The sequence below is a fragment of the Thalassophryne amazonica genome, chromosome 16, assembly GCF_902500255.1.
Source record: "Thalassophryne amazonica chromosome 16, fThaAma1.1, whole genome shotgun sequence".
Classification (NCBI taxonomy): Eukaryota; Metazoa; Chordata; class Actinopteri; order Batrachoidiformes; family Batrachoididae; genus Thalassophryne; species Thalassophryne amazonica.
In genome coordinates this window covers 83,338,355-83,363,993 of record NC_047118.1, presented here as the reverse complement: position 1 = coordinate 83,363,993, position 25,639 = coordinate 83,338,355, and the positions used below count along the sequence as shown (strand labels likewise).

The 25,639-nt window shown below is 40.2% G+C and overlaps 1 protein-coding gene across 2 annotated transcripts in view; it reads right to left on the bottom strand.

Annotated features, from left to right (window-relative positions):
- The window catches only part of kat8 (K(lysine) acetyltransferase 8), a 61,137-nt gene that overhangs the window by 31,843 nt on the left and 3,655 nt on the right, over positions 1 to 25,639 (bottom strand). For both annotated transcript variants that reach the window (XM_034189898.1, XM_034189899.1), the window contains exons 2-9: positions 24,823 to 24,897; positions 21,631 to 21,809; positions 21,489 to 21,542; positions 13,956 to 14,120; positions 9,245 to 9,334; positions 8,933 to 9,073; positions 4,696 to 4,789; positions 758 to 908 (exon numbers count right to left, since the gene is read on the bottom strand). In XM_034189898.1, the coding sequence (XP_034045789.1) occupies positions 758 to 908; positions 4,696 to 4,789; positions 8,933 to 9,073; positions 9,245 to 9,334; positions 13,956 to 14,120; positions 21,489 to 21,542; positions 21,631 to 21,809; positions 24,823 to 24,897 (949 nt within the window). The remainder of the gene's footprint in view (positions 1 to 757; positions 909 to 4,695; positions 4,790 to 8,932; positions 9,074 to 9,244; positions 9,335 to 13,955; positions 14,121 to 21,488; positions 21,543 to 21,630; positions 21,810 to 24,822; positions 24,898 to 25,639) is intronic.

The following is a 25,639-nucleotide window of genomic DNA, read 5'->3' as shown; positions in this document are numbered from 1 at the left end:
TCAGGATCCGAGTCAGAAATAGTCCACACTTGAAGAGGAGTCAGAAAAGTTCTTGATCTCGTCACTCTTGATCTCCATGCTGAGGTCTATCTGTTCCTGTTAATCTAACAGACAAAGATGGGACTCTACATGTTGTGACGTCACGGCATCACGTGACCGCTGATGGAACGCTGCCAGCGTGCTTTCCAAGAAACACACTTTTGAGAAACTGTACAAACTATTTCTCAGTGATAATAATTAAAACCACTTTCAACTTACTATACTGTATGTATATTTATATCAGTTTTACCTAATTTTTTTAGGTGTCATATCCACTTTAACTGGATTGATTGATGGATTTAACTCAATGCAGCTGACGAGATGGAGAAATCTGTGGGTCTGCTCACAGAATTTCCAGTTTGGCATGAAGACGCTGTTGATATGGTAAGCTTTGATGAGCCGACCACACCCTTTCACAACGATTCACTGACCGAATTACTTACAGAAAAGTAAACCGTACAAACGATGGAACTGGATTAGAATGGGAATGACCCTGTTGTGTCTGATGATTTGCGACCGTAAAATCCAGCACGAACATCCACAAATCATCAGACACAACAGGGTTATTCCCTAAACAGCACTAGTATCAATGAAGTCTTATTAGGTCTCATCCCTAGTGGAAGCAACACAGGATGGCCCAAAGCACCAGTAGATCCTCAGCAACTTGTGGGTGGGGGCTGAGTAGTTAAATTCTGATGCATTTCATAGCTTTGCTCACCTGAGGTCTTTAATAGTTAGTGTTCCCCTAAAGTCCCTCAGGATCTCCAGCAGAACCCAGGACCAATAGCTTCTGTAGCTCAGCTTCCCCAGATCAGACAGCGGCTTCTCCGGAGAACCCACCGCGCTCTCAAGCTTTGACAGCTCATAGCCTGCACATGACGAGACAGACCGCAAAAACAAACGGTATGACTGCAGTATTTAAGCAGCAAGCTTCAGACAGCACACCACCACCAGGAGCCAAAACCCACAAAGGAAATTACCATGGGAGACATGACCCCAATGTACCAAAGATGTAAATTTGAACTCCCTAAAATGACCATCCATCAACCCAACCTATGGGACTTACTAGTGACAGACCACAGCTGGTCAGTACTGACCACCCACTGACCATACTGCAATAATCGCAATATGACCTTTTCTTTAAGTAGCAACCCCAAACCTAACCCACGTGGATCATCATAAAGTAAATATCCACCACATCTGTAGCACCATTTGAATCGTACTGGACTGCTTTAGCAGGATCACTTATGGCTAAGGGTGTCATTGGACGAAGAAGTCATGGTTCAGACATCACAGTTCTGTACACGTTCGGTTTCTGAAAAATCTTCAAATCGTTATACAGTAGCTGTAATCTGAACAGCAGAAAGCTGCCATCAGCCACTTTAATGCTGTGAGGCAAAGTGTTAACGTTCTTTTTCTGTTAAACATTTATGAATTACATTATATCTCATCGTTCGTGATCAGTGTTGCCACAGTAACTTTGAAAAAGTAATCCAATTACTGATTACTACTTCAAAGAGTAACTTAGTTACTTTACTGATTATTCAGTTTTAAAATGAACTAAGTTAGATTACTAGTTACTTGATGAGTTACTTTCAGCAGTTGCCAACAACATCCCCCCCCACCCCTGAAACCTCAACATGAAAATTGCCTTACTCACTTTATAGTGTCCCTTTCTTGACTTCAATGGACATAAATACTTGTTTTCTAAAAAAAATTAAAGACATCTTTCTTAACCTCATATTTAAATGTTGACAGCACTGTAATAGTAAAACTTACACTTTCTAACCTATATTGTTTCTAAATGTAACTATTAAATTCTTTCTAAACATTTAAATTGTTTCTAAACATTTTAGCTGCTGAAATTATTATTATAAGTAATATTAGTAGTAGTAATAGTATGAAAAAATGTCTTCAAAAGTGGACCTTTAATCTGGGGCTGTTGTGGGAAGCCACGTTCCCCCTCGAGTGCCTTAATTGAGAGAGTGGCAACATGATGAGTCAAAAAACAGTCACGTAGTGCCATCTTGGGTTCAACGTAGCATTCGCTCTTAATCTGTCTGCATGTAAATCCAGCTATTTTATTTATTTATTTGCTGAAAAATGCCAGGTTGTTGTGCATTTGGGGGCACAAATATACACAACAAGGGCTTTAAGATGTATATTCCCTTCAGATCCGAACAGAAGAAAAATGTGGGAAAATAAAGTCAGCTGTGTGGGACGGAAGCCGACATCACTGTCAAAGTTTTGAGAGGTAAATTTACTGTTCAGTGCCATGTACAGTAAAACTCACCTAAACCGTCATCGTATAAACCAGATATTTGCAGTCACCGGACAAAAAAAAAGTCCAAAAGTTTTTGTATTGTTTTCCATGTAATCAACACAGTGTATAACAGATTTTGTAGAACAGATTTTTCACTCACATTGGATAAAATGTCCTGTCTGATCGCAATGTATTTCCATTAAAAATCCCGAGCAGTCTGGACGTGCACAGTAACAGAGGTACAAATTAAAGTTCAACGCGCTGACACTCGCCGATTTGACTAAAGTGAGACCGGAGACCTTTCCTTGATTAAAAGCCCGACTTTTCACACCGTGCTCAGACTTGGACCTGAAGCCTGACGTGCACCTGTTAAATCAGACACAAAAGGCTGTGATCTGACACTTTTCTGCTTTCACTCCTTCGTCTGCCATCATATAATAATAGTTTTTGCAGTGCGCAGGCAGATTACAAATGGATCAGAAATGTCCGCATGTTTATAGCACAAAGTCAGTAAGAGAAGAAATTGTACAGCTTACCTTTGATTTGGAGGTGATGACTGCAGAAGGAAAAGCTTGTTGAGGGTCAAATTAGTCCAGAATAAACCATAATCCAGAGACGGAGAACTTTAACATTGTCATTCACGTCATTGCATGACACGGAATTATTTCTGTGCAGCTGCATAAATCAGGCTTTAAATTAATTAAATAAGTCGTCATGAATTGTAAATTTATGTAAATTTGATAGCTTATCTATTTTTAATATTTATTTTGATAGCAACTGTACCTGGATGTGTTGCTGTATGTGGTTAAATGATTTTAAAAATGTTGAAAACATTAAAGGTTCATTCAGTAGTTCAGTGCGGTTGGAACCAAAATGGCGCCATTGTTCTGAGTTGATGCCACTCTTTCAATTAAGGCACTCTAGTCTACCCCCCCCCCCCCCCCCCCCCCATGTTCCCTTCCTGCATGGATTTGTCCCTGGCTTGCTGTTTGAGCAGAAGAATGGATAACATTTATTGTTTTTTACATTTTACAGAGTTTTAAAGAAAAAAAAAAAAACGTAAAAATGTCTTCATAAACCATAGCTCTGAGCATCATCGCGCTTTGAGAGACAACTGTCACTCTGCGCTCGCAGCTTGCTAAAAGTGGGCAGTTCAGACCTCCCCCTGCATCTCATCCAGACGCCTGTTTTAAAGCTGCGATCGACCCACAATACAAGATTAAAAGTAACGCACAGTGATTTGGAGAAGTACCTTTAATGTGATTGCTGATTTGGAAAGATTTACACATTAAATTACTCGTTTACTGAAAAAAGCGGTCAGATTAGAGTAACACGTTCACCAAGTAACGCTGTTAGCGGCACATCACTGTTTGTGATGGGATGAATTTACTGTACAGTGCATTAATGCATGTGGTTTTTTTGCTTGCTTTAAATGTTGGCACATGTCGAGCCAAACTGGATTTAATATTCTGTCCATTTTAAGTCTGTTACATTTTTGCACAAATGATGACATCTCAAAAAAATCTCACTCTGTGCAGCCATCTCATCCATGAAATTTCACATCAATTCATACAAAACATCAACTTTTGTCAAAGGTTGGTGATGTTGTTGGTCTAAACTCATATGCGGTCTTATTTCACGCAGGGACAGTGATTCAACACAAATGGGGATTGGCAGGGCTTCACCTTTAGGTTCACATTCTGGAAGAAAAAGGTAAATTAACCAATTCCATGTATGTTTCCAAAGTTTCTGGGAGGAATAATGCTGTCGCTTGCCTTAAATGGCTGGTTTGCTGTTCCACTCACACAGAGGGATGCAGTCTGTGGACATGAGCATCGCTACTTGGAGACAAATATGCACGCGTATAATCATACTGTGTGAAGATGTACTGTGCATTCTGCATACAGTTCTGTGTACCAAACTGTCCCATGTATACCGTCCAGGTCAATACAAATATATGTATTGTGACATACCAACTTGGGGCACATGTCCTAAAATATCCTAACTTGGATACATTTATTATTTTTTAAATTACTGACAAAGGATTAAAAAATTTTTTTCAAAATATATAATATGTTCAAGGTTAATTTTCTGAATAAAGATGACAGACAGGAAACATACATTCAGTAAAGGTCCACCCCTCAGGGATCAAACCCAAGGATGCTGCAGACCACATCTTGCACCTCATGTCCATGTGCATCATAACTACCATGTTTCCTAATGACAGCCAGTATTTCTCGAGTACCACTATGACGCAAAAAGAAAAGCTCCTCTGCCGCTATATTTTATTTTACAAAATACTAATCGTTTAAAATTTAAAGTGTAAAAAGTAATTAGTGCTGGTAATGATAGCTGTGTTACTGTTAAAAAAAGTGTCACACATTCTCACTTACTGAAAGCTATTAAGAATTTCCCATATCCTCTCCGCTGGTAAGGTGGTAGTGTGAGGATACAGGCCACATTATTCCCATCTGGAGACTCTTTTTCCTGCAAAGCAAAACTAAAAGGTAAAACATGTTTTGGGCTTCAGATCTCAGCTTCTTTCTGCCTACTAAAGGGCTATATGCTTAGTACCAGAGGTCACTTGCCAGGCACCAGAAGTGTCAAATCCAGCTTCAGAAAGTAAAAGTCCAGCCACATATTTGTTCCATCTTCCCAATAAACCAGCTGATTGTAACTAGTTCAGCTCTTCAGGCAGGTGGATGAGCTCATTATTGAGATCACCTGTTTTAGGTGCACAAGTAGAAGCAACACATGGGAGGGTTTTTACTTTCTGAAGCCGGATTTGACACCTCTGCCAGGCACATTAGAGGTCAAATCTACTTGCTACATGGCAAGTAAACTTATTTAACCAAATAATCCATATTGAGTAGAGTCTGATCAGATACCCGTTATTTTCATTGATATGGCACTTGCACAGAACACAATGGGCCTCATGTATCAACGTTGCGCACTTGTGGCATAAATTTACGGTGTAAATTTGAAGTACACCAAAGTTGCCGTGACATGTATCAAGCAGTGCGCACCTGCCCATTTCCGGCGTACGCCTGACGTGACCTTGATAAATGCGGCGGGTGAAAACAATCGTAATTATAATAAACACGCCCATAAATATTCAGACTCTGCTTCAGACACACTCTCATTTTACGACATGGAAGCCAGGAAGACGGCAAAGAAAAAGAACTCCACCAATCACGACGCGTGCCAATTGAGTGTCAAAAGCGGCCGTCGTATTAATTGTTTTGTAGTATAATCAAAAAAGTGTTAGTGGTCCCTCGTTTATCGCGGGAGTTACGTTCTAAAAATAGCCCGCAATAAGCGAAATCCGCGAAGTAGCTAGTCAGCGTTATTTTTTACAATTATTATAGACGTTTTAAAGCTGTAAAACCTCTTGATACACTTTACTCAATCAGGCATGAACATTTTCTCACTTTTCTCTCATGTGTAAACACACTCAAAGTTCAAACCTTTGTAGAGAAATAAGACCAACCTGTTTTCAGGCCAAAACATTTGTTTGAGAAATAAAAATAGAACGTTTTCCTATAAATAATTATGATGGCTTTTAGAACTAACAAATTTAATTTTAATGATCAACCTACAAGGTTGGACACATAAGAAATTATTAATAGTGACTGACCAGTATTTCACAGTTCCTCTGATCACGCCTCTTTGTCCTGACGCCGCGCCTTTTTCCACTGAGTCAAACCTCGCTGCAGGTGTCTTTTTCCGAGTGAAGAACACAGTTATGGGTAGTTGTTGGCGCTCTTTTTTCTTCTGGGCGAGAAGATTCTTATAAACAGACACGCAGAACACAATGCACTATAAAAAAAAAAAAAAAAAGCATGCAAAATTGGACTAAAAAAAATCCGCGAAACTGCGAGGCCGCGAAAGGTGAACCGCGTTATAGCGAGGGACCACTGTATTCTCTTTTCACATGTCAATAATTCTTGACATGTGGATATTTGCTCGCTCAATTAAGAAGACACACCTAATTTTTCAGATTTCTTTATTTTTAAATTTTATTTCTTTATTTATTTTATTGTAACAAACGAATGGAGAAGACAAAATCTGACTGCAGTACGGGCGAAGAGAATGACAACACTACAGTTGTAATTATCAATTCCATTGTCTAAAACGATCACACCACATAAAGTTAAGCTCAGTGCTGCTCTGGCTCCAGGCTCTGGAGAAAAAGGCAAGCAGCGCTTTCTTTGCGGTCAGCGCTGTGGCCACGGATCGTGCTCGATAGACCAACAATCCAGCAAAAGCGGGATTTGTATTAATTATTATGTGGTACAATCAAGAAAGTGTTATTTATTTAACATATGCATTGATTTGTATAATGGCACTGTTTATCATGTTGATCATTTTCATTTTTATGTGGATTCCAGTGCTGGATTATTTTGGTGTATAATTTACACCACCTCTCGACCTGGTGTATATTTTCAGCACACCGTACGCCAAAGACCACATTGATAAATGCCAAGTAGCGCAGCCATTTTGGCGTACACCCTATATACGCTCAAATATCGCCGTACGCAACAGATACATGAGGCCCAATGTAACCAAATTCAAACCAACCCACTGTGAACAGCTCTGCCAAAGGAAAAGGCAATTAGAGGCATATCCAAGTCATGCATGAACTCTTGTACTGCAGATGACGGAGATTGAGAGACAAATGTCTGACCAATGACCAGATTAAAAAGGGGTATCAAACAAGCATAAGTGGAGTCCCCAAAATTCTGCAAACCGTTATATAAAGTAGAGATGTTAGTTTATCCACTCCTGCAAATTTCGTTAAAAAAGGCAGATGGGGCAGGCCACGAGGTGGCACTAAACTTCCTCAAAATTGGCAAGTCGAGTACTTTGGTGCTCCCCTGGTGGCCAGCGCCATCAAGACCCCAATGTTTTTTCAGTTGCATTTGATAGAGTAGGGCCTATATTTATTGATAACATTTAAATCTGGTTGGGGTCTTGATGGTGCAGAGGGCTATGGGCCTTTAAATACAGGCAATTTCGCAAAATGACCAGACTCTGAGCGCCCCCTATATTCAGCGCCATCGATCCCCCAACCTAATACATATGTACAATGAAAGAGTTTGCCTCCATAAGTCATTTAGTTAAACTGGATTGGGGACTTGATGGCGCTGAATGTTGAAAGTCAAAGGGATTGTCAGCTGGTTAAATAAATAAATAAATAAATAATGAATTCTGGAGTGAGCTTTCATAAGTGTCTATTATATGTAATATAAATGATGTGGGAAAATGACTAAAATTGCTGAATAAAGGTTAGAAAATGATTTGTTTTTTTGTTTGGATCTGTATTCTGTAAAGTAGTGACTTCAGTTTTACTGCCTGAATGTTTTGTCGTGATATCTCACCATTCGTTTAGTGATTCAATTAGAAGTCTCACTTTCATAAGTCTCAATATATCTATTTTTAATTAGCTTCAGGTTTTTTCTTCACATCAGGTTTTCCATCCTGAGAATGCTTTTTTCTCTCAATGTGGTGGGTCAACTTGGTCCAGAAAAAAATGGAATAATCCTACTTTCACTCTGGCTGGTGTGGCTGTTTCATTTTATTTATTTGATATTTTTGTGGAGAAGCGCTTTGTAAAAGCAGCGCAGCAGGTGGCTTAAGAGCCGTCTTTAATATTAATATCTTTAATATGATGCAAGTGTGCGAAGCTCTTACTTTCACCCCTGATTATTTCCCATATTAATTAACTTTATAATGAAATTAATTAAGGATCAGACTAGTATCTTGTTTCGTGGCAGACATAGTGTGCTTGACAACCTGATGGTATTATTTTCTATCTGGACTGGGACTAACAAATTCATTCAAGGCTATTGTATAAACAGTCTAATCCTCTTCTGTATTTCTTTTGACAAATATTGGCTGTACAAATGTGGGACTGAGTTTCAATAACTGTAACAGCACAGTAGTAGTACGGAAAATGCAGATTTATGTTGAAACTCTCTTGAAAACATTGATCATGCCCCACTGATTTCTATTTATGTCTGGTTGTGAGACGCTAACCAAGATGGCGGCGCTCTGGCAAGAGCCAGTGAATGAACCGATCAGCTCGGTCCTCCATCTAGTGAGAAAATAGAAATCGATGGTGAAGGCGCCCTTACTCAAGTTACCATGTGCACAATATGTGGAGAGAGAAGAAGAAGAAGAAAAAAAAAAAAGAGAACAATTCTCACACTCACTCACTCATCTTCAACTGCTTACTCCAATTAAGGGTTGCGGGGGGCTGGAGCCAATCCCAGCAGTCATAGGGTGTGAGGTGGGGGTACATCCTGGACAAGACGCCAGTCTATCACAGGGCCACATAGAGACAAACAAACACACACACCCCTACGGACAATTTGAAGTTTCCAAACCACCTAACCCGCATGTCTTTGGATGTGGGAGGAAGCCGGAGCACCCAGAGGGAACCCACGCAAACACGGGGAGAACATACAAACTCCACACAGAAAGGCCACAGGTGGGAATCAATCCCATGACATTCTTGCTGAGAGGCAACAGTGCTAACCACTAATCCACTGTGCTGTTTGAGACCAATTCTATAAAAAAATAAAATTAAATAAAAAAAATCTTTGAAATCATTAAAATTCAACTTACTTTGGAGAAGTACCCGACGATATGTGCCCCCTGTTTGTTGACTTCAGTGAGGATATAGAAGATGAACGGCTCCACGTCAAAATATAGTGTTTTATGGTCAAGAAACAGCTTGGCTAGTAGACAAAGGTTCTGACAGTAGATCTATCAGAGACAAACAACTATTAGTATTGACACAAAAAAAATAAATAAATACATAATAAACTTCCAGAGTAAGTTGATTTGCTTATTTCAAGTATCACTATGATAATCCAGATTCAGCAGCAATGACGACACCTCAGAGCTGAACATATGGGACATCTCAGGGTTCCTCACCTTGTGGTCCCGCCCATCCACTTCATAGACTGAGATGTTGCTCTTTCTGTAGATTTCCTTCCCTGGAGGCTGCTTCCACTGACACTGTGACTGCAAAAGGTCATAGCTCAAACCTCATGGCTCATGATGTAAAAGATTTACCACACTAAAAACTCACCCTGGGTCCAGATTGACAACCACCCAGACGACAGGTCTGCTATCCCCAACTCCCAAAGTAGTCATCTATATGCCACACCCAGGTGAAGCATGGAATTATCTTGGCCTTTTGCAGTTGCTGTGGTCCTCAACGCTGTGGCAACTGTACCTCAGATTATGCTGAGGCAGGTGCACTGCATGGCCAAAATATCAAAACTGATGTTCCTTCACAATGCAATTAATATGCCTGACCTCAATCTTCCCAAATAATCACTCACTGAACACTAAATCATTTCAGTGGTACCAAGGGATCCTTCAGAGAGACCTAGTACAAAGACACTTGGTCCTCATGTTCATTCACAGGTTAGAGTCTGTCAACCACACAGTAAAGCAGCAGTACCTTGAAGACCTTCAAGATTTGCATGAATCACATTCAACCTGGGGTTAAATGTATGTTGTCTACAGTGTAGTCTAGATCAGTGGCCCTCTCCCCTAGTCCAGAGGGATCCTTAACCTGCACAACCTGTCTCTTCTTTACTATAAGCTGATGAGGTCATTCAGGTTTCTGTTAGATCTTAATTGGCTGAGCACACATGAATTCACCATCAGCTTACGGCAGAGCAGGAAGAGATGAAACATTTCCAGGTTCTGGGTGTTTTTGAAGACTAGAGATTGAGAACCACTGGTACAAAACACTAGGTAGGGTGGTAGAAACCACAAAGTCCAAAACCATCTTTTAAATTCTAATACTGGCCAGCTTACCCAATTACTCCAGTAAGTTAATGCTGCTGCAGTTGGCAGTGATTATGCCATAACACCCCATATGACTGTTTTTCTACCATCCACATATGAATGCATGTGCATACCGTACTTTAAGGACTATAGAGTGCACCTGAATATTAGCCGCAATCACCAGTTTTAAAAAGAAATAAGAAATTGTACATAAATAAGCCGCACTTGCCTATAAGCTGCGGGTTTCCACGCTGTAACATGAGATATTTACAAAGATTTACAGAAAGATTTTTTTTAAACTTTTAATTAATATGTACCGTAAATGCTTTTTTCCCTAAAGTGTTACACGTAAATATTTATGCGCACATCATCCAGCGCGTGTGCATGGTGTCTCTACTCCACACGGAGAACTGAGTAATTTTAACTTTTTCCTGAGATTTTATCGCATGCACCCGGGATAGGGTGGAGTCTGTGGTAAATGAGACGTTAATGAGGCGCTGTGACTTTTTCGACTTGTTGCGCCAAGAGAGAGGACCGCCGTGGAAGGATGAGGGGAGAAGGCTCCGCTCCGCTGACTGATCTGATGGCGCAACTCTGCCGCAAAGTGCTGGAGAAGGACTTTTCTTCACTAAAACGAACATGTCAGACCTTATATTTACACTGTATGTGAATTTACACCGCATGAGGAGCGCAGCTTTCAGGAAATCAATTAACAGCATCAACTGATGTATTTCGACTTCTGCGAAAGCCTGTAAAAATCCATAAATTAGCAGCATCATTGTAAAAGCCGCCGTGTTCAAAGTGCATGAAAAAAGAATCGGCTTATAGTCCGAAAATTACTGTAAATGAACTGACAATTCAAAATTAATAGAGGATTATGAAAATATTGATGTGCTTTATTTTTGGTGCCATATGTCCTGAGAAATTAAGTCATAAACAGGGGAAATGATTTCATGTGCCACTGAAAAAAAAAAAAAAAAAAAAAAAAAAACACACGCTCACAGATGATTGACAGCGGGAGACACGGACTTTGATGGAGTCACGCTCTGCACCTCCTCCTCAGAGACGTTGTTGAAATGAACGGAATGCCAGGAATTTTTTGCATCTTGAAATCTTTTTTTTTTTTTTTTTTGAGGACTTTAATGGTGACTATGTCAAAATGGTGAACAGGTCTGTTTTGGAAGGTCCATCATAAGCACTCGTGGTGGTTATTAGTTGAGATGAGATTTTTGAGTTAGGAGTGAAATTCTTTTGTACACACCTCCCAGAAAGAGTGGAGAAATGCAGCCGAGCACAGCGTGAGAAATGCACTTCAAAAACTACTTGGAGGCAGAGTCGCTGAGAAAGAAAAATTTTATTTATGCATTTAAAGGTGGGAACACGAAGACTTGAGAGAACATGACAGCTGCTACAATCTTAAGGTGAGAGACGTGCTGTGGACACCGGACCCACCCCCAACCATTTACTGCCCTTACCCATTTACTGGATCAGTGACTGACAGGCCAATGACAGATGGAAGCAGCACAAACGCGACGATCAGTGATTGGAACTTTACTGGCCATCATGTGCTTGTATAATCTGTTTTTTTTTTTTTTTTTTTTTTTTTTTTTTGAAAGGAGATAACTTTGGACTTGGAGAAGGTTTGATTCTACATGTCTCCTGTGTGTGAACTCAGGAGAACTCGCGGGATCCATTTCTCAAGGTCTGCATTTATTACTTTGTACTTTTCAATCTTATTTAGACATACAGTGGCTTGCAAAAATATTCAGCCCCTTGGTATTTTACACATTTTAATTTGTTTATGGTGTTTCAAATACATAAAGCCTGGTTTACTTTTTGTATTTGAAACACCATAAACAAATTAAGATGTGTGAAATACCAAGGGGCTAAATACTTTTGCAAGCCACTGTATTTGATGTGGGGTTTTTTTCCTCAATACAAAGAGCAACCCGGACTGATGTGCTGTCATAAATCTGAACATCTACACACTTTACTTTTTATTATTATATTTAAGTAAATATTAGAGGAGTGGGGTACAATTAGTTATACCTAACAGGTAATGTTAGCTTATCTAGCCGGCTGTAACGTTTATCGTACCTTACAAAATAGTTGGTTCTTTTCTGTTTGATAACCCACATTAATTCGTACTTTTGTCCACATTAATTTTATATGTATTTGTTAATACCGTTATTGTAGGATTAACTACGTTATTATACATTATACACCAATTACCGTTTTTGTTTATCTTATTTAGCTTTTCTACTATAACTAGCTTATTTTTGTTATTTACAATTTTATTTTACATGGTGTAGATTTTTAATGATTCATCAGTTTGTGTGTTCTTTTAAAGATATCAACATATAGTACCTAAGTTCTTAGGTTTCCATTTGATAGCATAATGATTATACTTTTTATTTTCCTATAGTATGCTAGTAGAGTTACTTTAGATAGATACCAGTACACTCACACTCATAGCTTCTGTTTCTATAATAAAATACCAGATTCATAGCTTAGCCTACTAACTATATTTAATTTTACTAATAGTCTACATACTAAATTACCTATACTACAATCTTCTCCTGTGATGTCTTATCTTTCTTATGTCTTATTATTTATTATATTATATATAATTTTTCTTGAGCCGCTTGGGTGGGTAGGGAGAGTTCCCATGGGATAACAAAAGCTTTTCAACCTACCATCCCTGGTTCTCAAGACCAGGCACCTAAGTGGCTCTACTCCACTCTTTTCTACTCTCCTATTTTACTTTCCCTTTTAGACATACCTTTATATACTAGCATAGTTCCACCTTGTAATTGGAATATAATTTATAAGATATACCTTACTGAATTTTCATGAAACTAAGTGGCTGCAGAAGGAGCGAGTGACCTTGAGCCAGCTAAAAGGCTATACCGAAGGTTATAGCATTACTATGACTAAAAATTGCTCTGAATCTGCACATTTATAAAAGCTGTATGGCTAATTTTATTTTTAGCAGCGACATCAGGGCCCACACAAGTTAAAGACTTGTGAGAAATGATTTATAATGTGGTGTATAATTTTGTATAAGACAGCACTGACTGGAGCAAAATATGCCCTTAAAAATGAAAATAGATCCTTTGAATTTTATGTCCCATTTTAATACCGACTATTAATGTAGTTTATTGTGCAAATAAAAATGTTTTTGTATCTTTCCTACTAGAGAAAATGAAATGTTAATTTATGCTGAACAAGTGTCACATGAATATTTACACATAATGTTTTAGAGACACAAAAAGATCCTGGGGATAACTGAAGACAAAAATAAGGTTTAGGATTAAGTAATAATAATAATTTAACAGACCCCATTTTCAAATTCATTAATAATCTTCAGTGAAAAGGGGGAAAAAACTGAATTCTGGCTAGCAACTTGATGGTCATTCTAACATGGTAGCCACCTTTGAGTTTCACTTGGCTCAAAATTTGAAGAATGCCTCAATGTGAATGTTTCTGCCAAGTTTTATGCTTGTATCATCATCGTCATCATCACCCCATTGTTTCTTCCACTAATGTGTACCACTGAAATGAATGTTGCAAATGATCAGTTAATTACAGAGTAGATGTGGGATTCTACTTTTATTATGAAAGAATGTTGATCTCCATGCCACAAGAGCCACATGGTGCACACATCTACCTTCACAATCAGGACTGCCGTGAGTGGCTGCAGAAAAGAGATGACTACTTTTGGAATTAGGGATGGATGGATGGGTGGAAGCCTCCGGAAGATACTATCACAGGTTCTTGCAATAAAACTGTGTGAAACACAATAATAGCTACAGTAGGAGTGCTGTTCACAAGCCAAACTGACCAGATGATGTCTGAAGGTCTTCTCATATTTCATGTACTTCAGGCAGTACTCGCAGATCCACAGTTTGGGCTGCTTGCCGTAGTCTTCGGGGAAGGGTGAGAAGTACCAGGCATCAATCTCAAAGTTTCCTATTTGGATCTTATCCACATATTTCACTTTGGTAATCTGAGGGAGACACATTAAGATATCAGGAACTTGATAGCACCCAGATAAAACTTCTCAGTTAATGGACTGCATTTACATATATTAGGACTTTGTCCATCTGAATCAGAAGCTCAAAGTGCTTTGAAAGTGACATTCACATTCACCCAGCAATGTCAAGGCGCTCAACTGCACAAGAGCCCTTTGTGATTTTCTGGTCTGGTGGGGGTTTGAACAGGGAACCCTCTGGTGTCAAGGCCAAAACTTAAACATTAGACCATCACCACTGCCTTTTCTCATTTTCTAGTTTAATGAATATTACGATGTATAATTTATGCTTAATGATATCTGCTTCTAAGTTAGCTGCTTGTAGAAGAGCTGATGAGCACCGTGGACGACTGCTCGTCTTAATAATTACAGTCTCCCCCAAAAGTAAAGTTGTAAGAAAACAAAATGTGCTGTAGTTTGTCCTGTTTAACACATCTGGATTAAAAAAAAAGAAAAAAAAAAGCTGAGATTCTAAGCTTCAACACATCACACATAGTTGAATAAGGTGTTTATTTTAACTATATGACCTCAGATAATATTTCTCTGTGACCACATCATGAAGTCACATACCAAACCTTTCACTGATCAATATAAGCTTTTGATCAAAACTCAAGCCAGACTGGAAGCAAAGATATAATTGTAAATGTGTTGTTTAGGCTACATTTTGTTTGACAAATGTGTTCCAAAAGTAAATTTAACAAAAATCCAATCAGCCATTTTTTTTTTGTTTGTTTGTTTTGTTTTTTTTTTGGGGGGGGGGGGGGGGAATGCTGCCAAATAAAAAGTTGCCGCCTGACAATTATAGAGACAGGTATTTGTAAAATTCTTGCTCAAGTAAAATGCATTAAACACATGCACAGATAAAATGCTAACAAGTAAACAAACAAGCCAACATACCTCCATCCTTCCATCAAGTTCCACCTTGATTTGATGTGAACTCATTATTAAAATGATAAATTCACTATTTTTGCAAGTATTCTCACATTAAAACATTGTTAGCCATCACGCCTCTGAGTGCTCTACTCACCTTTGATAAATGCGATGTATGAGAGAAATCCCTTTTCCCACAAACTGCTGTAAAGGAAATACATGGGCATCAATAAGGCAGCTGTAGCAGCGCTCTAAATAAATTCAAGCTGCATTTTTCCTAACCTTAAAATTGCATTATAGTTATTAAGTGCCTGTTCACTTTAGAATTACTTCCAAACATAGCGCTGTTGATATTATCACACTTCTACGGGGACTCCATAACGTGTGTGACTTCCATGTCAAAGAAACTGACTGGAGCCAACTTCTGCAGGGCTAGTTGGATTTCTTGAGATGTTTTGTGCAACTAATGAAAAAGGCAGATTGTTTTAACATACTGTTAATTTTTAAGTCCATGCTCTATTGAATTTCTCGACTAACTTCCAAACATTAGAAAAGGGATTTCATAATCGTTCAAGGTGAATACAGCATTCAGAGGCTTGACTGACTGTTAATGTTTTAAAATCTCCAAGGTTGTAAGCAGATGAACTCTGCCTCTTGACATCTGACTGGAATCAGCAGGTTTTAAGAAAAAAAAAAAAATGGATGGATGGATTTAAAACATGTCAACTTAACTGTTTTACTTTAACAAACATCTTGCCATTTTTCCACCTTACTTTCTATCAGAGGACAGCTACAATCTGGACATTTGTCAACAAGAAGCCATAGGTGGATAAAACTATCCATAATTCCAGCTATATCACAGGGCCTGGTACCAAGAACATGGAAGAATACAAGATGCCTCATACGGCATCCAGAGAGCAGTAAAAACATCACTGTGGCAAGAAGTTGGAATTACAGCTCAAACAGTGTGATCGTAGTGCAGGGGTGGGCAATCATGCCATGAATGTCATGCTTCTGTCCTGTTTGGGTTCCTGTATTTGTCCCCTTTTCTTTTCTTTCAGTTTAGCCCATTCTTGACTTTGTTTTCACTTTTTTGCTGCTTGATTGTTTTCATTCTTGTCCGTTTCTGATTATTCATGTTTATGTATTATTCTGTGTTCCTGGTCTTGGTTCTTTATTGTACAACCCCTGGCAAAAATTATGGAATCACCGGCCTCAGAGGATGTTCATTCAGTTGTTTAATTTTGTAGAAAAAAAGCAGATCACAGACATGACACAAAACTAAAGTCATTTCAAATGGCAACTTTCTGGCTTTAAGAAACACTATAAGAAATCAAGAAAAAAAGATTGTGGCAGTCAGTAACGGTTACTTTTTTAGACCAAGCAGAGGAAAAAAATATGGAATCACTCAATTCTGAGGAAAAAATTATGGAATCACCCTGTAAATTTTCATTTCCCAAATTAACACCTGCATCAAATCAGATCTGCTCATTGACATTGACCCTATGTTTCTTTTTGCAAGGAATGTTTTTGCAGTTTTTGCTCTATGGCAAGATGCATTATCATCTTGAAAATTTCATCATCCCCAAACATCCTTTCAATTGTCCAAAATATCAACATAAACTTGTGCATTTATTGATGATGTAATGACAGCCATCTCCCCAGTGCCTTTACCTGACATGCAGCCCCATATCATCAATGACTGTGGAAATTTACATGTTCTCTTCAGGCAGTCATCTTTATAAATCTCATTGGAAAGGCACCAAACAAAAGTTCCAGCATCATCACCTTGCCCAATGCAGATTCGAGATTCATCACTGAATATCACTTTCATCCAGTCATCCACAGTCCACAATTGCTTTTCCTTAGCCCATTGTAACCTTGTTTTTTTTCTGTTTAGGTGTTAATGATGCCTTTCGTTTAGCTTTTCTGTATGTAAATCCCATTTCCTTTAGGCGGTTTCTTACAGTTCGGTCACAGACGTTGACTCCAGTTTCCTCCCATTCGTTCATTTGTTTTGTTGTACATTTTTCAATTTTTGAGACATATTGCTTTAAGTTTTCTGTCTTGACGCTTTGATGTCTTCCTTGGTCTACCAGTATGTTTGCATTTAACAACCTTCCCATGTTGTTTGTATTTGGTCCAGAGTTTAGACACAGCTAACTGTGAACAACCAACATCTTTTGCAACATTGCGTGATGATTTACCCTCTTAAGAGTTTGATAATCCTCTCCTTTGTTTCAATTGACATCTCTCATGTTGGAGCCATGATTCATGTCAGTCCACTTGGTGCAACAGCTCTCCAAGGTGTGATCACTCCTTTTTAGATGCAGACTAACAAGCAGATCTGATATGATGCAGGTGTTAGTTTTGGGGATGAAAATTTACAGGGTGATTCCATAATTTTTTCCTCAGAATTGAGTGATTCCATATTTTTTTCCTCTGCTTGGTCTAAAAAAGTAACCGTTACTGACTGCCACAATCTTTTTTCTTGATTTCCTATAGTGTTTCTTAAAGCCAGAAAGTTGCCATTTGAAATGACTTTAGTTTTGTGTCATGTCTGTGATCTGCTTTTTTTCTACAAAATTAAACAACTGAATGAACATCCTCCGAGGCCGGTGATTCCATAATTTTTGCCAGGGGTTGTATTCTTGGTTCTTTCATGTATTGCATTTTTGGTTTAGTCATTTATTGTTTTTCTTTCTATCACTAGTTTCATTCTCGGGTATCTTTTATTTTATTAGTCATGTATGTATTGGTTTAGCTTTTCGCACGCTTTACATTATGCTTTAGTCTCAGGTGTTGCTTATTGTTGATCTTTGTTTCACACCTGAGTAGGTTGTTTGTGATTTATTGACTTCTCTGTTTTAGTTATCTTGTATTGTCATTGTATGTATTTCTATACTTTATTCAGTGTCAGTTCTGTTCCAGTTTTGTTTTTATTATTAGTGATCTCCTGGTTTTCCACTTTTGATTAGTCACATTATCTTCTAGTTTTTTGCCCCTTTTGTTTTGCTCACGTTTATTATGCCTTAAGCACGTCTCATTTTCCTCCAAAACAGGAACAGGCTGCGGTCATGCCTGGACCGAGTATAGAGCCCTTGCCTAATGTGTCCTCCAGTGGTAGTGCTCCAGTAATGGAGAAGTTGATTTTTTTTTTTTTTTTACCACGAGACAGAAAATTCCCATGTTTAGGGGAAAGACAGGCATGCGGTTGGCTGAATGGCTGGAGGAGATGCCTGTCACGTATCTGAAGCCGACCAGGCATTTTTTATTTTATTTTGATCATCCAGAGGGGGAGGCACATGAGGAAATTAAGCACCGTTCCAGCAAAGAGCATTCAGACCCAGCAAAGATCATCGGGGTGTTACAGGTTGTACAGAATCTTATGTAGCACTTCAAGAGGCCTTTTTCTCCCAGACAACGGGAGGGTGAGATTCTATTAGGGTTTTCATTGGCACTGATGGGCCTGATGGCATGTTAGCAGCACATACCCAATGGTATCCCAAATACAGTTTTTTGTTACGTGATCAGTTTGTGGAGTGTGTGTTTGATGGGTCACTTTGTCGCGAATTGAAGCAGTTTGCACGCCAGCAGCCTACACCACTTTGCTGGAGGCAATTAGGTGGGGTGAGGCAATTAGGTGGGAACGAGAGAGTCTACCTGGTGGTATGAAGGGTCGTGATTCTTCTATCCAGTCTGTTGTGGGTACTCAGTGAGTGGTTCAGGGCAAAGGCCAGGTGGAAGCTAGTTTTTCAGGCCTCAGAACTGCGGGAAGTAACAGAGATGCTCCAACTGCTAGCAGGAGCAGTTGAATCTGCTGACTAAGTATTTCCCGCTTGCGGGATTCTGAGCGGTCTTGTCAATCAGTTCCTCGGGGTTCTATAATTTGTAGGCGCTGTCAGAAACCAGGTCACTTTGCCAGGGAGTGTGATGGAGTTTGGGTGATGGCCCGCAGTCAACCCTCTTTGTCAGCTTCTTAGTCAAATAGGCCATCTCACTCCACCCAGGGGTCAGGAAACTAGTGCCCGCTGAGCTGCAGAGCCACAGATCCGGGGGCAAGTTACTGGCTTGGGTTTGTTTAGGATGGGTGACAAGGTAGTGTCCAAGCTTGTGTCGTCGGGTCCTCATTTAGGGGTGACTATGGGGGAAATTATGATCCGTTGTCTGATAGACACTGGCTCTATGGTGTCATCTATTCTGGACTCTTTTCCGTCAGCAGTTTGAGCCATGGGACACCCAAAAGTTCAATTTCTGCCTAAATCTATGTTTCCAAGACTGGAAAACTATTCTCTATATTTCCAGAAAGTGGCAGAACCTCAAAGGCTCAGTGTCGAGTCCTCTGCAGTATTCACCCACAACCCACATGGCCACTTCAGGCTATAACACCACTGTTAATTTTGCAGACAATACAGCTGTGAGCTCCAGTGATCAGACAGTCTACTTGACATCAACCACACAGAGCAGAGCTTCCCAACTCTGGTCCTCAGGGACCACCTAACCGACACATTTTCCATCCCTCCCTGCCATCACAAAAAGCAAGAACAGGTGATATTTTCTACCAGAGTCCACTGAGCTTCCAAATAATCACACCAATCAAAAATTACATCACAGAAAAGGTAAAGATTTAATGTAGTGTCTGATAACTGCTTTTCACACAGTCAAATAAAATTATTGAAAAATGCCGTAAAAACAGCTCACATGTGACATTTAAAGTCACGTGTGACAGCATGTGACGCCTTTGAATTTTGACACACTGCAGGACTATGGATGATACCATGATAACTTACACTGCATTTTTGCCAAGAAACACATTTACTCTTGATTCTATAGCAGAATGCTGGTGAATAAATGGGTTTTAGGGGTTGAACCAGGAGACTGGTCTAAGGGTACCTGGTCATCACATTTTGTTCTATAATTGCAGATGCATTCAAGACAACTACTTTTTCTCAATATAATGCTGTGTCAGACTTACATGTGTGTGTTTTTATTTTTTAGGGCACTCCAGATGATAAATATTGCTGCATTTTATTTTATACATCACCTTTGGTTTTTACTGCTGCAATCACCATTATGTAAAATGTTACAGGGGCACATTTTAAGTATTTTACTCACATGTGACAACTAGGGTTGTCACAATACATGCATTTCTATAGAACCGTGCAGTAACAAGAGAGTTCGGTACTGTGCACAGAATACACAGTATGACTCTGCACATTATGATTATACACACACACACACACGTGCATTTGTCTCCATGAGTCTGACAGTTCAGCGAGCTGCATTGCTCATGTCCAGATTGTGTTCCTCTAGTTTCATGCTCTGTGTAGGAAGGCGTGGTCAGCCCCTTCAGTCTGTTGGGGGTCTTAGTCAGAGGGAACAGTGAATCAGCCAGTTGAAGCAAGTGACTGCATTATTTCGCCCGGAAATTTTGAAAGCATGAATGGAATTGGTTAATTCACCTTTTCCTTCCAAAATATGACCCTAAAAGCGGAAGTGTACCAATTCGCATTTGTACTGAATCAGTGTCCCTGGATGAGATTAGTGTCATCATTCGAGTTTTGACAGACAAGTTTGTATGTCACACGATATTCATCCTTCGCCGCATTTGCCATTGTGCGCCATTTAGCATGAAATTTTGGTTAGATTTAGCATGCAAATTTGGTTCCATATGATTTGTACCATTTCACACTGTGACCACTGTGCGTGCACACGAGCAGCGACGGCACTTAGCAGCTTATTGACACTGCTCTTTGTTCTAACACAAAAGGAAAAAACAAAACCATTACAATGTAAACGGTCCGGAGACATATGCAATAGTCACTGGGATGTATCTAGCTAAAGTAGAACTACTGTCAGATGAAGAGCTCGACAGCTGAACTGAGAAAAGCAGAAGTACACAAGACAGTGCACAGCATCAGCTTTGGACTACGCTGTTAGGATTGTTTTTGAACTATCTGAAATTCAAATTTCATTATGCTAAGTGTGCAGTAATGTAGTGTGTAGTTGAGACGGTCTGCTGTGCAGTGTCTATATTAAGTGCAGCAGGAAAAGAAACCCAACAATGTCATTATTATCATCATCAATTTTCATGAAGCTTCATGAAAAGGGTTGATGTGGTCAAGAACAGAAAGCTCAGGGGCAGATAATCACAACATGGCAGAACAATGATGTTTTAAAAACTGAAGCCTGACTGATGTATCAGTTGGCCAACAACATTGGCCGATATGAGCCTAGAGGGCACTCTGACTGCATTGTTTACAATGCTGACAAGCATGGCTGGGATCCCCATCACCCCTTGATCACAACAGTTACAAGAGACAGAAGCAAAACCACCAGCTGCTATTCATTTTCAATTAAAGTGGGCATTTTACAGCAAAAGGAGACAAGTGACTGCTATGCTTTCCGCTGAGCAGAACCAAAATAGACAAGAAGTCTATTTTATGCCAATGCTGAGTGATGCGATCATCTTACCGCCTCATGCTCCTTCTCCAGGGCAGCTGTTGTTGGGTCCATCTCAGCATAAGTCTGGGGGGGGGGTATAAATAAAGAATTAAACATTAAAGGCCATTCACAAGAAGTGAGAGAGAAACAACAGCTGAAATAAGAGCTCAACCTTCTGCACATGGTTGATCTCATCATGCTTGCGCTTCTGGTTGCGGGTGATTTTCCTTTCCGGCTGGTCACCTAAATCACTGACTCCTCCGATCTCTGTGCTCTTTCTCACTGCATCCTTAACTGTCTTTGTAAGTGCCAGGCGCACCTTACCCACCCACTCATCTAGGCGCCTGTTGACTGCAAACAAAAGACAAGGTGATGAAGAACAGACCACCAATTTTAAGAGTAAAGAAAATTAGAGAGAAGAAGAAAGAAAATAAAAAAGCAAACAGTTGGCAAGACAAAGGCCCAGTCTGATCATAAACAGAGTTTCAGAAACAGATACTGTTAATATCTCTGTTTTAGCCTCACATCCACACCAAACGTTTTTTTCACACCCAATAACAGCACATTTTTATGAGTGCATAAATCTGAAAAAGCGTATGTGTGGACAGGGGGGGAACTAACGGTAACACCCCCTGCCAGGAGGTGGTAGTAAGATCACTTTTGCACTCAAAAACAAAAGAATGCATGCATTATGACAATAGTCTAACAGGTAACACACACTAAAAGCCATGAAATATGAACATACAGCACAGAAACCACAAGTGGAGAAATGCACTTGAGGGCGAATTCTACCTCTGCATGCACGGTGCCTGTCCTGTGTGCACGGACCCGTGACAAGCACTTGCTTGACCTCCACACAGTCTCAACCAAACATAACAGAGCTACGCAAGATCGGCCACTCAGTGAGGAAAATGCATTGAGCAAGGGTGAGGTGTTGGTCCACTGTGCTGAAAGCTTTATGAAGATGCTGTTTTCCTTTTCCAACAAGACTTGGCACCTGCCCACAGTGTCATAACTACAAGTAACTGGTCTGCTGACCGTGATTAACCAGCTAACTTGCCTAACTTGAACCCCACAGACAATCTGTGGGTGATTGTCAAGAGGAAGATAGAGACACCAGAACCCAACAATACAGATGAGCTGAAGGCCACTATCAAAGAAACCTGGGCTTCCATAGAACCTCAGCAGTGCCAACGACATACAACGACATAAAGGCTCTATTCTAAAATTATTATCGTTACCCTCTCACCAGAAAATGTAAATATTATTATTATAAATATTATATCTTGTTCAAAAACAACAACAACAAAAAAAAATAAGTTATGATGTTAGATCAGTTTTGCGCCACGTTTTACTTTCATGATTGTCCTAGAGGCCATTTCTTGTTTATTTACAGACACCGTTTGTATCGCAATTTCATACAATAATAAAGGATTTCATTTTAAAATATATAAAACACTGGACACCTCGTTTTCTTCTTCATTCAGGGCCACATGCAAATGTTCCTCGTTTTCACTGCTCATTAAGTTCTTACTTTAAAACAGAAAGCAAAGTAGCATTAGTCTTTTTTGTGTGTGTGTGTCGGGGGGTTGACTGAGCTCATGAAATCTTGACACTCTACTGTTTGGAGCTGCAGGCTGTAATATCTAAATTTTAAAAAATTGCTTCAAGCATTTTAGTTTTTATTTAATGAGTCAAAAAAAAAATCACTTTCTGAAATAACTGAGGGCAATACAGTGGCTCAGTGGTTAGCATTTTCTGTGTAGAGTTTGCATGTTCTCCCCATGTTTGTGTGGGTCCCCCCCAGGTGCTCCTACTTTTAAACAAATGCAGGTAAATTGGAGTGTCAGATCGATAGATTGGGGAGGCATCTGATGTTTTATGGACGCTGTACCGGATCGCTGTGGTAAAGAAGGAGCTGAGCCAGAAGGAAAGGCTCTCAATTTACCAGTCCATTTCCGTTCCTATCATCACCTATGACCATAAACTTTGGGTGATGACCTAAAGAATAAGGTTGCGGTTACAAGCGGCGAAAATGAGATTCCTCTGTCGGGTATCTGGGCTTATACTCCTGGACAGGGTGAGAAGCTCGACTATCCGGGAGGGACTCAGAGTAGAGCCAAGCTTCTTTGCATAGAAAGGAGCCAGCTAAGGTGGTTTGGGCACCCGGTGAGGATGACCCCTAATCGCCTCCCTAAGGAAATCTTCCAGGTACATCCAACTGGGAGGAGGCCCCGGGGAAAACCAGGACACACTGGAGAGATTATACTTCCCAGCTGGCCTGGGAATGCCTTGGGACCCCCTGGGAAGAGGTGCAGGTGTGGGATTTTTTTTTTTAAACCTTTATTTAAACCAGGTTAGTCCCATTGAGATAACTTGCATGACGTTAGATGTGGGAGGAAGCCGGAGCACCTGGAGGGAACCCACGCAAACAGAAAGGCCACAGGTGAGAATCTATCCCATGATCTTAATGTGAGGCAACAGTGCTAACCATGAAGGCACCATGCTGCCACTTGTATGCTGAGCCGCTTGCTCTGCTGCCACTGCAACCTGGACCTAAGCGGCTGAAAATTAATGAATGAATGGAGATGTGTAGATACACACACCCCCATCTTCAACCGTTTAGTCCAATGAAAGGTCGCGGGGGGCTGGAGCCTATCCCAGCAGTTATAGAGGGTGAGGCGGGGTACACCCAGACAGGGCGCCAGTCTGTCACGTGCAGATATATTTGTTTAATTGTTGAAATCTTGGCAATGCTAACTTCTGGAGGGTCTGTTAGGTGAACTGTTGACTAAATTGATGAATTCACCAATTAGAGTCACGATGGCTGTGATGCACACCGTTGTTGGCTTCGGTGTTGCAGTTTGAATAAACACTCACTGTATGGACAAAGTTCTTTTTTTAAGATGTGCCGCTGTCTATGGATTCTTTCTACATAGTATGGGGAGGTGTCACACTGTTGTGCTTTTGAAACTAGCTACCGCTTGAAAAAAAGGTGCTCCTGCTTACGTAATCAAAACAAAGCTCTATATTAATGTCTCATCTACCTTGCTATGCCAAAAATCACTTTCTCTTAAATGGTTTAAGGTTACTGTCAGGGTTCAATTTGACTGATGTTCAAAATTTTTTGAAATTCTAACAATATGTCTGGAATTTCGCAACAACTTTGTGTACTTCTGGAAGTTTTTCACAGAATCAGAAATCCACCACATTCCAGGTCCACCTGATATGGTGCAGAACAGATGCAAATCATTTTCCACTGGCAGCTTCAGACCGAGTCAGGTTAATGTGGACATGCTCAAGAAGAAACAAAGTTTCATGGTGTTATAAGTTTGCGACTATGGTGAAAAACTGTGATACTCACATCCCACATAGTGCACATAGAACTCCTCCCTGCCTTCCTGCTCATTCAGCCGGGACTGAATTACTTCTGCTGCATCTAAAAGGAAACAAGATACAGGTTACTCAGACGTTACGCTAGCAGCACATTCTTACAGTCAGTTGTCAGTTGCACACACACCTTGGAGAATAAAGGGCATCGCTTAAGGTAACCTAGTGGAGCTGGGGGGAAACTCCGGTCCTCAGACCCTGTAAAATGCCCCTTTTCCATCCCTCCCCATTTTAGCTCATTCAGGGGTCTGTAAAGCTTAAGCTGCCCACAATAAAAGGCCACTCTGAAATGTGCAGTTCTGCTTTACTGGGGGGTGTCAGAAAACCAGTCAATATCTGGTGTGACCACCATTTGTTCACCAACTCCTTCACATAGGTTGGTCAGCAGCCAGATGCCATCGAATGTGCGCATTTACCCACTCAAGTCAGTTATGACGATGAAGTGCAGTCAGGTAGAGACCCCAATGAGGACGACAAACATGCAGATGAGCTTCCCTAAGACGGTTTCTGATAGACTGTGCAGAAATTCTTTGGTTCTGCAAACCAACTGTTGCAGCAGCTGTCTGGGTAGCTGGTCTCAGACAATCTTGGAGGTGAACATGCTGGATGTGGAGGTCTTGGGCTGGTATGGTTACACCTCATATGTGGTTGAGAGGCCAGTTGGATGTGCTGCCACATTCTCTGAAATGCCTTTGGAGACAACTTATAGTCGAGAAATGAACATTCAATTCACGGACAACAGCTCTGGTGGACATTCCTGCAGTCAGCATGACAACTGCATGCTCTGTCAA